The 15,780-nt window shown below is 40.0% G+C and overlaps 1 protein-coding gene across 1 annotated transcript in view; it reads right to left on the bottom strand.

The window, feature by feature from the left end:
- The window catches only part of BICD1 (BICD cargo adaptor 1), a 95,128-nt gene that overhangs the window by 43,074 nt on the left and 36,274 nt on the right, over positions 1–15,780 (bottom strand). The window contains exons 3-4 of the mRNA XM_017739965.1: positions 7,373–7,525; positions 3,796–4,233 (exon numbers count right to left, since the gene is read on the bottom strand). Coding sequence (XP_017595454.1) covers positions 3,796–4,233; positions 7,373–7,525 — 591 coding nt within the window. The remainder of the gene's footprint in view (positions 1–3,795; positions 4,234–7,372; positions 7,526–15,780) is intronic.

The following is a 15,780-nucleotide window of genomic DNA, read 5'->3' as shown; positions in this document are numbered from 1 at the left end:
TTATTCCTTCAGGCTGGTAATGTGAGCTATGCACAAGCATTAAAAATCTGTGTTTTGGCTAATTTAAAGGACCATCTCACCTTATAGAGAGAAATTGTACTGATAATAAAGAACCACATATTACAGGCAGTTGGCTTATTAAAGTGTACGGGTCCACTGTGGGCATGTTCCCACCAAAGAAGCCAATTCACTGCAGATTGCACTCGTGTAAAAATAAATATTTATTTTTAACAATATTTATCGATAATAAAGCCTTTCCTCTGAGAAAACACCTGTGTGTTAAAGCAGCACAGTGCTTCAGTGCCTGCTTAAATTAATAAGACAGAATTGATCCTGCAGGACTACTGATCTGAACCATTATACCCTATCATGAAGAAAAACTGTAGCATGGCTAATTTGGATCTTGATGATAATTTCTCTTCTGAACATAAATGCGTTCTGGAAACATAATCCTTTCAAATAAAAAGAACTCTTTCCAGAGAAAACATTTTAAACTTTTGAAACCCATATATCAACTTGCACAGCAGGCAAAAGGAAATACACAGACCTACTCAATTTTATTCATTCTGGACCAGCAATAATGGATTAAGCTAATCCCCTTTCTGTTTAAAACCATAAATACATGCTCCTACTGCCAAGGGAAAAACCCCAAAGCTCCAGCTCATTCCTGAGCACACCTTTTGCATATTAATGACTCTGCTGTTCCCAAATATGGAAATGATATTTCTTCTTCTAGACAAAACTATATTCTTCTTTCCACCACAGCAAACTTATGGCAATTCCAGGTATTTTTCAGCCCAGTTGGTGCATTTTTTTGACATTGAAATTGGTAGCTGCAGTAAGGATTTTTATCATTCCTTTAGAATGAAAATAAAAACAATTCAAAAGTAGCTGTACCTGTTTTGCAATGCATCCTTCCCTTCAAAGATTTCAGCTTGAGGAGATTTTCTTCCCAATTTGCATCTATAGTTTGCAATTATGGAAACCAATTTTACAATAGTTATTTATCTCCTCACCTTTTTCTTTTTTTAAACATCATCAGAATTTCAAGGAACAATTCCTGGGGGAGACTGGAACAAATTAACAGGAGAACTCATCTCAAGAACCCTGAATCTCAGCTATAGCACATTTATCACAGAGTACAAGGCAGCTGAAGAAGAATGTCAGAAACTAAGCTGCAGGACTTTTTCTTTTTCTTCCTTTTTTAAGAGAACTTAATCTAAGTTTTCCAAACATGATATTAGCCTCAGAAAAGGGGAACGTATGACCATGGGAAGAAAAGGAGTCCTAGGCTTCGAAGATTACATAGAGAATTCTTTCCACTGGACAACAAACAGGAAGGAAGAGTGCAAAGCCCTGAGCTTTTCCAAGAAAATCTCAGAGTACAAAAATTTTCAGCAAGACATTTGTTACACAGCAGACATATGAATGGAAAGGAAATAGTTGCAATTAAATCTCTCTCCTAGGGACCAGCACAACTCATGGAGCAGCAGCATCCAAAAGCTGTAGAGGGAATTCTATTTGTCGTACTGTTTCAGTGAAGTCTTCTTTTTGAGACTGAGGAGCAAAAACAATTTGCTAGACACACTTACAAAATGGCAAATCTGAAGTTTACCTTTCTCCTAAAAAGGAACCTGCTGTCCTATAGACATGAAAATAGTTCACAAAAAACAGTCAGTTCCTTCAGAAACTCTGTCCTAGTGCAGCCTCTTCAGAGGAAACAGGAGGCACTCATACCAAATACTGAATGAACACCACATGGCAAAGACACCATACAGGAAATGAAATTCCGATTTTGCTGATGATTTACCTTTTGCCAGCTTTTAAACCTGAATAAGTCTCCCATCTACCACATGCAAAACTTTTGGAGGAATTTTTCACATTTAATTTGTATGACCCAAATTTAATTTGTGCGACATGAACTGATGTAACTCAACAGAGAAGGTGGTCCCTTTGTAAAAAGTGCACATCAGCATTTTGCAGTGAGTCTTTACAGTAGCTAAAGAAATCAGGCTTTCACTGAGGTCTAGTCTGTCTTTTTAAACCATAAACCTCTAACAGGATGTAAATGCCAAGCAGTGGTGGCCACTATTGGCACAGGTGTGCTGGGGCCCAGCACCAAAAAATGCTATGGCCAAAAATAGTTATAGTTTCTTTTTAAGGGTCCTAAGATTGTTCCTAGTGACTGCGAGAAGGCTGTCTCTTTGTTTAAGAGATATAAAATAAATTTTTAAGCCAGAGAAGATAAAGACAATTACAGTATCTTTCAAGTAGAAGTTTGCTAACTCATCATGCTCAGTATTTAATTCAATAAAATCAAGAAAAAGCATACCCAAAGCAGTCCTTTTTTTTTTCATTTCTAAGCAATTTTCATTCCAAATTCACAGTGCATATATTTCATTGTAAATTATGGTTTAAAATACTTACAGTGTATTTCAAAATGTGAAAATTTAAAAGCATTTCTTTTGAAACTGTGTTTTAAAATTTTTAACATTGTCCCTCTTAATCAAATTAGAAGCTGCATATAATGTATATTTGCACATATTATATACATACATGTATATGTACTTACAGGTGCATATTTGTATACATACATACAAAATATACACTGTGTATATTTTAAAACTGGAAAAGTTTAACAGAATTTTTCACGTAAATAAAATTCTAAGTTTCGTGCTTTCACACTTAAGTGATGTGTGCTTTGTATCAAAGTTATTGGTGCAAAGCACTAGATGTCATCCGTGTTCACCATGTCACAGCTCAGACCAAAACTTCCCACAGTGAGTTTGGCAATGAAGTAAATAAAATAATTAACTCCTCAGCAAATAGGACAGACCACATAGGGGTTTGTTGTTCTCTAGCAAGCACTGAAAACCGGTTTTGCTCTACTTCACTTCTAAACCACCTTTTACATTTTAAGCAGTAAAGGGCTCACATTTACTCTCTTTAGAAGAGGTGCTTTTCAGAAGCCTGGAGCTAGAAAATGCTGGGTGTTTCCTTGACAGTGCCAAAACCTTTCAAGCTGCTGTGGCAGACGAGATGCTCAACAGCTTGGGCAGCAGGACCCTTTCTCTGCGTGGCACTGCACCCCTTCTGAGATGATGTCAACAGCTTGAGTTTTTATCTGGCTCGCATCCCAGGCTCCTGTTCTGGCTGGGCATGGATGAACAGAGAACAAACGCTGGCTGTGCCGTCCCGAAGCACCCCCTGCAGCCCGCGCATCCGCCGGGACTGCCAGCGGGACAAGGGCGCTCTGTGACAGCCCACACGCCACATGCTCCCAGTGCACGGCTGGTAAGTGGAGCGCTCCTCTCCTTTTGTTCTCTCCTGAACGCGTGCCAAATCTTGCTCGAGCTGAATTTAATGGCAAAAACTCCTTCGGACTTGCAAGAGAGCATAATCAAGTCTGTACACACGAGTATTTTAATGGGGTTTTTTCCAGATAGCTTTAGTCATATCGAAGAATACCTTATTTCACTTGCAATTTCAGGGACATTTACCGTTATCAAAGCAGGAGAAAAAGGAATCTAACCTTCTGCAACCCCAGCATCTACATCCCTTTCTCCCCTTTGCAGTAAATATCTGCTCAGGTCACACCGACTTTTGTGCAGACAGATATTCTGTTTGCTAGGGGTATTTCTAGCAAAACCCGGATATGAAGAAACACCAAAGCAGAAGTCTGGAAAATGGACATATGTGGTCAAAAACATCACTGGGAATGATCACTTCAAAACGGGCACGAGGGTTCATAGGATGTGTGTCTAAACACTCCAGGACATTAAATTCAGCCCTTACCTGCATGAGTTGCTGCTTCAGTTTCTGTATCTCTGATATGTTGAGCTCACTGAAGAGGTCAGAGACGGGGTGCAGAGATTCTCCTTTCCTACTCGTGGGGGTTCTGTAGTCACCGTTGAGTTTCACAAGAGGCCCGTGGATGTGTCCGTTCATTTTGTCGTCATTGTTGGGCTCACCCCCATCCTCTGAAAACTTCAACCCATCTACTGATATATTAATATGGTTATTATACATACTATCATTGAGGTTGATATACTGGGAGAGTTCCTTTCTCAGATTGTTCTTTTGCTCTCTTTCATTTTTTAAAGTTTCCAGAGCTTCCTCCAGCTGATGCTCAGCAATCTCCTTCAGCCGGATGGCATCTTCTAGCTGGCTATTAAGCAACACTGTCTCCTCCTCAAATCGTTTAATCTCATGCTTTAAGCCTTCGTATTCAACCTGAATTAGACAAGACAAAGAACATTCATAATACTAAAACTTGAGTTGTGAAAACCTGCCATTTATCAGCCCTATTGAGATAGGTGTTAGAGAAACTATGGTTTGGAATACCAGACATTGCCTACAGCTGCAAACAAATGACTGAAAAAAGAGTGCAAGTGGAGCTCACTCTGTTAAATACTCCAGTGTTCACTTTTTCAGCATGTGAGAATCAAGAATTAGAAAACCTCTTTCTGAATAACTTATGACAAGCAGTGTAATTTCATGGGAAGAAGGCTGTTTATTAGCAGATGTCCTGGTAACAGATTTACTCTGAATTGCCATAAGCAATGTTGGTATATCATGGTATTTATAGATCTTAGGTTCATATAGCCGATTTATGATTTGCACATATTCTGAAGATGACTTCATATCTCATTTCTTACTAGATGTAAAGTCACTCAAGCATAGATACTCCCAAGTATCTTGGTAGTTTTCAAAAATATGGATGGAAGGTACAAAACCAGTAGAAGAGCCTCGGCTCTCTTCTCTGTATATTACAAGGCTCTCCATTGTCCCAGAGGCATTTAATTTTAAAAATTAAACAAGAATCTATTTGTACAATCAGTTTAAACTCTAAGATGCCCCAAAATTGTTAGACATTTTTAAACCACCAGAAAAATGCAGCAAACAGCTCATTCAGCCCCCCACAGTCCTTGGACTGTGTGTAGGGACGTCCTCCTGGAGCACACAGGAACCTGTTGCTCCAACCACAGTGCCTGGAGTGTGTCCCAGTGACACCCCTTGGCAGCACTGGAGGGACTCACTGGTCTGTCCTTCTCAGAGGGCAGCTCCCTGCCCCACACCAAGGTGTGGTATTTTATCAAGGTATATATGGGCACTGTGAGCTGAGCTCAGCAGCATCTTCCTCTCTGTCCTTTAAAGGCAGCTCCCTTGTTCAGTCCTCTCCATTTCACCTGACAAGAAACAAAGCCTGGAAAAACTCAGCCTAGCTCAAAACCAGTTGATCAGCAATAGCTAGAGAGGGCAGCAGATCCCCACTGCAGAATGTTTCCCCTTTGCTCTTCTTCCTCATCTTCCTTTTCACTGTTGGAAAACCCCACAGCAATGAAAAGGAAGAGCTTTGTTAGTAAAGGTCCATGTCCACACTCAACCAGCACTCCTGGTAAAAATGATGACACTTTGATTTTGTAAATTTAATTCCCATCATGTTAGTCACCTGCATCTTAATTTCAAAATGGAAAAAAAAAAATCTCAGTATCAGGTGAAATAATTTAATAGCTTGGTGAAAGAGGAAAAAAAATACTGAATTTTCATGCTTCCATAAGAAGCCCCAATTTTTTGCAGTTGAGGCTTTTCTAATTCAAACACATTACTAACTGCAATCTTAAGGCATTGTATAGAATTTTTTTATATTTGATATATATGGATTTTTAATCAAACTAAAATAAGGTTCTGGCAAAAACAAAAATATCCACCATTCCTATTGAAGTAGAATATTTATCAACCTGTCAAAAGTCTTCAACTCATAAACCTTTAGAAAGGCAATCTTAAAAACCAAAGCACTAATCCTTCAAACCCAGAAACTGGAAACATATCAAACAACAAAGTTCCAAAGTCATATTGGGCATTTTTAAATAGAAAAGGAAAATCCATGTGAGGTTCAAATCTACACTTGGCAATTTAGTATCTTTGCTTACTGGAGGAACAGGTCCATCTGGAAAAATTATGAAATGCAGTCAAGTAGCTACGTTTACAACTTAAGGACATGAAAATAAGACAAACCAAACGAAACAACCACCACTTTTTCAATTTTAAATCCACATAAAACCTAGAGGTCTATATCTCTATGGTCACCTTCTCATAGACTCTTACTTCAAAAAGCTACAAAAAACCTCAACATGTAGATAATGACATTTTAGCACCAAGACTTACAACATACAGTTTTGTAAATTCAAGCATTAAAGTATAAAATGCTCTTAAAATTTTATCTTGTAGATTAAAGTACCTTTAGGAACCACAAGTGCATGGATCTGTGATGCAAAATGACTGATTTTTAGAGCCATTCAAAATGTGGCAATGTTTTTTCTCTCCACAGACTGTTGGCATTTGGTTTCAGTAAGAATGAATTATTATGACAAATATAAACACTTGCAAACAGATTTCATTTTCAGGGGAAACTAGGACAGTCCATAGAGAGGTCACATACTTCCTGAAAATGTGAAAATGTCTCCTACGAGGTTGATGAGAAAAAAAATCCATGCCTCAAAGGAGGAATTTTCTGGCTAGGTAAATAACTCTCACAACAGAGATGATCTGCTGTAAATTCAGTTTCAGGAGTGTGAAAGACTAGGCACCTTCATAAATAAGGAAATTATGCACCCATTTCCAGTACCTGTGTATTCCCTGTGGCACAGCTCTGTTGTTTTAAGTGTTTTAATCACACTTGTGCTAGAGCAGTAAAAAAGCAGTATAAGAGAGCTGAAATAGCACCACTTATTCCTGCAGGAATAAGGCAGCTTTGTTCCAGGGCTGCCATCAGAAACTTTGACAAGGCTGGCTCTTCCACAGAAGCCCCAAGTGCACCAGGCAATAGGTCAGGACACAACCAGGGGCTGCAGTGCAGAGCTGTGACCCTCTGAGAGCAGGTGAAGAGAGGGTGTTACAAAGTGCAATGTTATGATGGTCTGGACAGCACCAAAAAGGCAGGAAGTGTTACACCATCTAACCTGGATATTTAAACTTCGATCACCACAAGTTAACTCTTCTGACAGGAGACCAAATGTCTTTTGCTCACTTTAAAGGACAACTAGCCACTGGACACCGAGCTCCTAAGGAACAGGAAAAGCATGAAGCAAAAATATGCAACTCTATCTCTTTTAATAATTCCTCTGTGATTACATAGTTCTGCAATGACATATTCCACCAGAATTTTTCAAAACTGAGGTAAGGGCCTCCCCATATTTCAAAAATGGCCAGTAACACCATTTTAGAGTAACTGATCAGCAAAAACCCAACTGGAAAAAACCCCAAGCATACAAGGAAAATTCTATCAAAGTTCTGTGCAGGATCACATTATGGAAATTGGAGAAAACAGTGCCAATTTACAGTACAGTGCCTTGAATCTTGTGATGCTTACTTGATTTTGTTTCAGTGTGGACACCAGTTTCTGTAAAGTGATGTTTTCTTCTTCCAGCTCAGTGTAGTCCTGCAGCAGTCTCGCCTCTCGAAACTTGTATTCTCGAATCTCATCTTTCATTCGTATCCTCTGCAGTTCCACCATCTCATTATTCTGCCAGGAGAAAACATAAGTACATCACCATTCGTGCACAGCCACTTTAATGCTCAACACTGCCTTTAGAAAAGGCCAGACACAAATTAATCCTGAAACAGAAGTGATTTAACAGTGCACATCAAAATAACATCACTTATTAATTTGAGGCCAAGCAATAATTTCAGGGGGGTGCTGGCAATGCAGAAATAAGAACGCCTGATACAGAAGCCTGATTAAAACAGTTTCAAGATTAGATGCTTATTGAAATGGAAACCTTGGCAAGGCTTTAGCATATCTCATTAATTTCATTGCTCTACAATAGAGCAGGATTTAAATAAAATTACCACCTGTTTTCCACCGAAGGATGCATTTTACATTCATATAGAAAAGCAGCGAGTACTGACATCTGTTCTCCAAAGACATCTGCTAGGGAGCAAGGTGCACTCACATTTGTATCTGCAGGCACTGGAGAGGCTCACAGACAGGCACAGGGTGGACAGCACTTGTCAAAAGCCTGACAAACGCCTGGCTGTGCTGAGCAGGATCACACCCAGCACTTCGGGAACACACAAAGTCACAATTTTATTTTTCCCATTAGTACATACAGTACCCAGACAGCCTTATGAGAGAGAACATGAGGGATCAGTTTCACCAAAAATCAATTCCAGCTCTGAGTTTGACATCAAGGGTGAGGTTATTCTGGAAAGACTCTACTGGCATAACCACGATGTAAAAGGCACTACAGGAAGACAGAGTTAACACACAGCTGGAAGAGAACAGCGACCAATACAGCTGGTTGGCAGGAACAACCTCCTGCCCTACTTTGAAGAGAAGTCTGCATTTGTCTGATTAATAGAAATGGGCATGGTAAATCACATCTCCTTTCCTGCAGGAGGATCCTGAGCACTGCCACAGCAGCTGGTGGACAGACCTTATTGATGGGGCAGAGCCCCCTCGCTGCTGGGACGTCAGAGAGAGCACACCAGGGAAGCAGTAATGAGTTTCTGTAAAAGATTCCAGTGTGGAGGGGGGCAACCACTGGCCTGATAGCTACCTGAAAAAAAGTCTAATGTTCAAGCAGAAACTGTAGTCAGGGAGCTCTAAATCAATCAATCTGTACCACTCACCCTCTGGTACATGAACGATAAAACCCCACATCCTGAATTAAGGATAAACAGAACTTCGCTTAGCATCTAGGTTAAATAATTACAAAACCCCCTTGAGAAGAACTTCACAAAATATGAAAAAAAAAAATTTGATGCAAGACTCGACAGAAGTGTTTTTAAAAATTAAAACTTTTTGTTAGAGAAAACTAAAAAAATCACCCTCCTCCTAGCAGCTAATTAAGAAGAAATAAAGAAACTACCTAATTTCTCAACCAAAAACAACTGAAAATATTCCCAGTGGAAGAAGAGTCACAAAGCACCAGATAAAAGTAACTCTCTGTATATTCCTGCATCTATCACTGCCTAATCAACCTCTGAGCAAACTGTAATAACAGCATCACAGATGATTTCAAATGGTGAAGGCATTTTATACCCCCCAGGCTGCCTTTATACCTTTAGCTTCTGCCAGCACATTCCCAGCTATGGCAGGGTGTGGGTATGCGTGCCAGTCTGAGACAGTATGGGGACAACACCAAGTGCACAACTCTGCCGTGTCAAGGATAATTAAGCAGCTCTGCAACTCTCCCAGTGTTTGAGGATGATCAGCCCAGGGAATGAGCTGGCTGACATCCATCCAATGCTCACAGGAGCCTGGGAGAGGGTGCATCCTAACAGGATCCCAGAGGAGCTCTGCTCAGCAAGCCATTCCCAGCAGCGCTGCCTGCACCTCACTGGGGTGAAACCAGCAGCAGCCAGGACAGATCTACTCATGATACAAACTGCCTCTGCCAACAACACTGCCGAGGGAAAGGAAGGCCTCCCCAAAAGGCCAGGCTGGATGGGGCTTTGAGCACCCTGCTCTAGCAGAAGGTGTCCCTGTTCATGGTGGGGGGTCGGAACTAGGTGATCTTTAATGTCCTTTTTAACTCAATCCACTTTCTGATTCTGTGATTCTAAAAGGGGAGAATAAAAAAGGTGGCCAGAAATGGAGGACATGAACAAGGAATTTTTACAGCATCCTGATATAGCATTTCCCTGATAGAGTACAAGGCAGGGTCGTTTGAAAAAGCCTTGAAAATGAATTCTGTAAGATGTGAGTATTCCTTTGTCTCCCCTGTCATTGCAAACTGCAACAGAAAACATGAGCTATCACCTCACTGGAGTGCACCACCATTTCTTCAAGAGAGATACCACATTTCTTCACCATTTATAACTGCTGCTTCCTACGTAATCTTAGATATATAAACAGAACCATCTATCGTTCTCCTCTTCTTACACACAGAGAAACTCTTTCTGCAGCACAGCCTCTATTTGTCCTTACTCATGGCATTTCATCAAGGAAGAAACAGCAGGAAAAGGAAGACTTGCCAGTTGGAGAGGCAGTGCTCAGGCAGGCATCCCATGTGCCATGCCTGCCTGAGCACTGCCTGCCACCCTTCCCCTGGCCAGGGCCAAGGCCTCTTACTGGCAGCGATCCCAGTGCTCGGACACAGGGACAAGACCAACTCAGCACATCACAGAATATGGCATCGCCTTTTCAAAGCAATATAAAATGTGTGTTTTGTCACTGCAAACGCCCAGGAATTACTCTCCATGCTCCAGATCTCTCCTCCTACAAACATCTGCATTATGCTGGCAAACACCCAGCTGAAAGGCAAAGTGCTATAGTGCTCTCCATGCTTGCCAGGAAAGGCAGTGATTCCACTCCACAGGCCCAAAACCCAGTGTTACTGAGGTTTACAAATGAGTAGCCACAGGACATGTGGAGGGCTATTCTGCTTTCCCTTATATAAGACCTCTATGTATTTTCGGGAAGTGAACTAGTCCTGAACCTATTAAAAAAAAAAAAACAAAACATGTTGAGTTTATTCTCTTTTACTGTTGGTATGAAGGATATATTCATTTTCATCAAATGCTTTAATTAAATATATTATCTTCTCACAATCTTATTGTTATTTTGAACTATTTAAAATACATATTTCTTTAGCAAAATATCTGCAGTTACAGAGGAGAGATCTTCCTGTACTTATACAGTGGCAGTAAGAGGCAAATTTTTTATTTGGTGGACTTCTATGAAAAGAATATGAGAGGACTCAAAAACATAAGGCAAAAGGATTTTGCCAGCAGGGCAGTTATCTACATGAGCCACTAGAGGACAATGTGACCCAAATTATTAGTCAAGTAATTTGTAATTAAACTTTACTACTCATCCAGCAGTGAACTTGCAGGACAAAGCAATTGAGCCAGATGCTTTTACTAGGGCACTGCCCTCGGGACGTTTTACATTCCCAGAGAGAATTCCCCTATGAACTATGGACTGGATCTGCAGAAACCAAATTAATCCAAGAGGTGGAGCTGATGACACATGAGCAAAGTTTTAATGGCTGAAAACGACTTTCAATCCCAGCCACCAGCTGAACATGGTGCAACGGCTTTAATGGATTGGTGCCAAAGAAGAAGGAAAAGGCCTTTCAGTGGAACTATAGAAAACAAGAGAGTCCTTGTCAGCATTGCATCTCATTATACATGAGCACTAATTGTGGAAGATGTCAGCCCCACAGCACCTCTAATGAATGTACACATAACGGAGCAGACCATGGCAAATGAAAAACAGGAGGCTCAGTCGAGACAAAGTCTGTCCAGGTCACCTATTTACTGGTACTTAGGTATATTTTCAGAATTGTAATATATGAAAGGTGAAAGACATCTCTAGGTTTTGCAGAGGTGAGGACCATGTCTGTGTACTACCAGCCATCAATCCTGACAGGTCTCTGAGCATCAGTGGAATATTAAACAATAGAAGGTTGTACTTCTTAGCAAATTAAATGTAATATATATTAATATATATTGTTAATTCTTGATACAGCATAGACTTTTTAAATGCTGTATTTTATATGCTACATGCAGAGCAGGTTGTATTAAGTGTGTGTGGATTCATTGCAATACATTGTGTAATATCAAAAATTGCAAGTGAGAAGGCACTTCAAAATGAAGGAATGGAAATTGCTGATGTTGAACACTATGAAAAAATACACAATTTTCATGTGGAACACTCGCAAGTACTGCCCTAGGAAGGCACCTGTTATGCTCCTGTGGCCTATCAATTCACCTAAAGAAAGTGAAGGGACCCCTAAAGCTGGGTACTCTCATCTCTGAGGTGAGAAGTGAATTCCAGTGGCTTCTGGTTTCCTGAACTGTGAACAAACAAACTGAATTTCTTGGAAAGTGGCAGTGTTGTGAAGCCTTCTTTTTAAAGTGAATGCAGTCCCATTAACTAATTTGGTTGCCCCCTATGCTGGAGTACATAAAGGAGGGGCTTTTTTATTGGTGTATTTTGTCTACTGCTTTATATCCCTCCCAAAAATTGTGGAACTAGTGTTTGGGCTTTTTCCATACATTCTGTTCAAACAAATGTTCATTAGGAGATTTCAGATCCTTACTGCAGCAAAACATACTATTTTGCACACTGAAAAACAGCCTTATAAATCATCAATTAATTATACGCCCCAAACTACCCAGACTAAATCCCTACTTACATGTTGGAATATGCAAGCCATAGCATGATGCTGTGCATAACTTTTCAATTTTCATAACTCACAAGAGAGCGAGAGAACAATGATAAAATTGTCTACTTCCACTTTAATGGCATTGTTTTATAGGTGATGCAGGATAAAATCCCATTCGATCTGACAACAGTGTTATTGCAGTAGTAGTAAATCGAATATAAGAGAAAGCTTATGCTCAGCCTAAGATCCATGATCTTGTGTGTTTGTTGACAAGTCTCACTGTAAATTTGTATGTCACGTTTACTTTATTCTGCAGAGGAAAATAAAAGATGTATTTTTTATGAAGAACAGTTATAGCGATAGCAAATTCAATTCAGCAGGGGTTGAGAGGAAAGAGAATGACAGTGGCAATACAAGAGCAAAAACCATTTTCTTTATTTGTCATCAAGTGTTTTAAGCCCCCAGAGTCCTCTACACAAGCCTTAAAGTTCCCTCCCTCATATACAGGAACACTCAACTTGAACTGAAAGAATGGCATTTTCCATGCTTCCCAGTGTATTTAAAAACATGAAGGGATTTTGTGGAAGACCTTAGGTGACCTGGTCTGACCCTTTTGTCAAATTTGCACCTCAATCCTCCTGATTCATACATGCAGATGCCCAGCTAAGCAGGGCTAGAGCATCTCATACAGAACTATTTTTGCTTCTATTTCAAAACACAGATACCTCTACATCCCAACATAAATTATTTCAAAGATTTTTTTTATCACTGCCAGCAGCCTGCATCCTCTTTTTTAACCTGAATTTTTCTGATTTAATCCTTCAAAAAGCTTCATTCAGGTGTCTTTATTAGAGTTTATTATATTGTATCTGCTCTAAGCAGCTCTATTGACATCCTACTTTAAGAACATGAATACAGCTCCTATTGTCCAAACCCAGAAACCACTAACTTTTGAAATTATGTATGATCCTGACATTCCTTAGCTTTAGATATATCACTTACTGTCTAAAAACCAAGAAAATAAACATGCTATTGTGCACAAGATATTTTTGGAAGTGTAACTGTAGCATAATGTAAGTACTTATAATCTTTCCCTTCCATGGATTTACTTACAGAATGGCAGCACTATCAAAGCCAAGCATGAAAAAAGCCATATATTTGTTGGCTATAGCATACTGATTAGAAGCCAGATCATGATAATGTATGTTTCAAATTCCTTCACCAGCAACAGATCTCAAATAAAGCATTTACAATACATCTAATAATTTAATCATCTGAAATGCTCAGTGCATTTAATTGGAATAGCTAAATCTACAGAAGTAGGGTGAATTTGTATCAAGGGCAATTAAATGGCCCATTTATGTACTTACCACAGAGTTTGAAACCCATAATATTTAACATTGTAAATCTTGCTATGTATAAATCCCCACAAAGTAGCTATTTTATTGACTTTCATATATAACTATATAGAAAAAGATAGAACTAAGGAATGTTCTGGTAGTTCAGGTATTAAATTTTCCTGCTGGGTATCATGGTCACATAATATTATGATGATTTCTTTATAAGATGGTATGAACCACAAATCTCTAATCATGCATATTATCTGAAAAACAATGGTTTGATTTGACTGCATTTACAGCAATTAATGCCTTACTATTAGTGCACTAATTATACATAAATTCTCTTAATGTATTAATTACACTTATTTATAATTAATATCAGCACTGTGTAACAAACACTGCTATAATATTCTTAATTCCTTCAAAGGATGAGAAACTTCACTAAACTAAACTTTATCAAAACAGAGTGAGAGAAAATTCAGACTCCAGGGTTACAGCACTGTTCAGTTAAAATGATTCTTCTGCATATCTGTGGAATGGCATCATGCATGATCATATGATCATTGCAAATAGCAAAATATCAATTGGCTGGAACAAATTTTGCCATGAGGAGGACATTGTGGATGTCATTTTGTTTAAATTTAAAACTCTGCTACTCATCTGTCTCCTGCAGCTCTAGTGGCATTAAACATATCCAAGAAGTGGGAGGATTTATTTCTAAACTCCACACTGACTGGATAAAAGAAAGGCAATGACACATCCGTGCCTTGGAGCAGGCTGATAACAACATCCTGCAAACACAGCATTCCCTGCAGTCCATCAGGCCTAGAATGGCTTTCAAATTTCTCCAGGTACCAGTGGACAAAATCATGTTCACCCACAGTCCAAAGAGCAGTCCTGCTCCTACTTACAGAACCATTTAGGTTGGAAAAGGCCTGTAAGATCTTCAAATTAAACTGTTAATCAAGTGTGGCAGAAAAGCTGATGTGTACCAAAGTCAATCACAACCCTCGTGGCTCCCCCACCTCTGGAGGGCATTAACTACGTGAGCATCCAGACAGGTCCTCCTGCAATTCCCACCTGGTGCACCTGCCTTAGGATAAACCACATTGCCTGTCAGGGATGGCAGGGGACAGAGGGTGCTGGTGGAGGGAGGATGCACATGCAGACCAAAGACCTGACAAGATCATGTTCTGTCGCCATCACATCAAGGACTGCCAAGGCCACCACTAAACCATGTCCATAAGTGCAATGTTTACAGATCTTGTAATTACCCCCAGCATTCTGACCCAATCACTTTCCCTGAGCAGCCTGTTCCAGTACTTAGCAATCCTTTTGGTGAAGAAATTTTTTCCTAATATCTAATTTAAACCCCTCCCGGTGCAACTTGAGGCCATTTCTTCTTATCCTAACAATCTTCAGTTGGGAGATGAGCCTGACCCTCACCTGGCTACAACCTCCTTTCAGGTAGTTCTGGAAAGCAATAAGGTCTCCTCTGAGCCTCCTTTTTTTCAGGTCTGCACTTTCTGAAGCAGGGGGCTGTTGCCCATTCCACATCACCCAATTACCTCGTGGATGGATGAGTAGTATTATAAAGATACCAAACCCAAATTGCTCTTGACATATTAGTTCAAAGAAAAAAATAAAGAAGGGGTGGATCTGGGGCATGTTGGGCTGGATGGAATTTTTTTTTCCCAGTTATAACCTTTCCTATTATGTTGTCACTTTCTATATACAGTTTAAGAAGCCAACAGCAGTGATTCTACATGACAATGCCTCAAGGCAGGCTTTTTGATGGAGAAGCTGCACAGGCCTTTTCAAGCTCATCAAGAGGCCAAGAGCTGGTTTTAAAGCCTAACTGATCACTTAGAAGAAGCATCTGCCAGTTATATGTATCTCTTTGAGAGGCCATCTGTCAGATCCCAAATGCCAAATTTCCTTCCAGACCCAAAAGGGGCACCAGCTAACCAACAAAAGAAGACTTGTGCTAACAGGGTGTGGGGCTGTGATCAGTTTAAGCTCATCAGTCCCATAGCTGCTGTTCCCAGGTCCTGACCCTCCCTTGGGCCAGTGCTACCTTTCACATCACTAGCCAGATCAAGGGCAGCAAGTCACTCCAGAAAACAAACAAAGAAGATAGTTTTAATGGTGTTCATACTCCCCGACTTTGCTGACAGTTTGGACACACAGGCACTGGTGCTAGCAGGAGGTAGGGAACAGGAAAACATGTCATTTCTAATTTGAATATGCTTACTGCTCAGCTACAACTGTATGATCTGTTCCAAGTTCCAGAGGTGGAAACCCAGCCCCACTGATGTAAA

Source organism: Corvus brachyrhynchos, unplaced genomic scaffold, assembly GCF_000691975.1.
Source record: "Corvus brachyrhynchos isolate BGI_N302 unplaced genomic scaffold, ASM69197v1 scaffold27, whole genome shotgun sequence".
NCBI classification, from domain to species: Eukaryota; Metazoa; Chordata; class Aves; order Passeriformes; family Corvidae; genus Corvus; species Corvus brachyrhynchos.
Note: the sequence above shows the minus strand (reverse complement) of the source record. Positions and strands in the feature narration are given on the sequence as shown.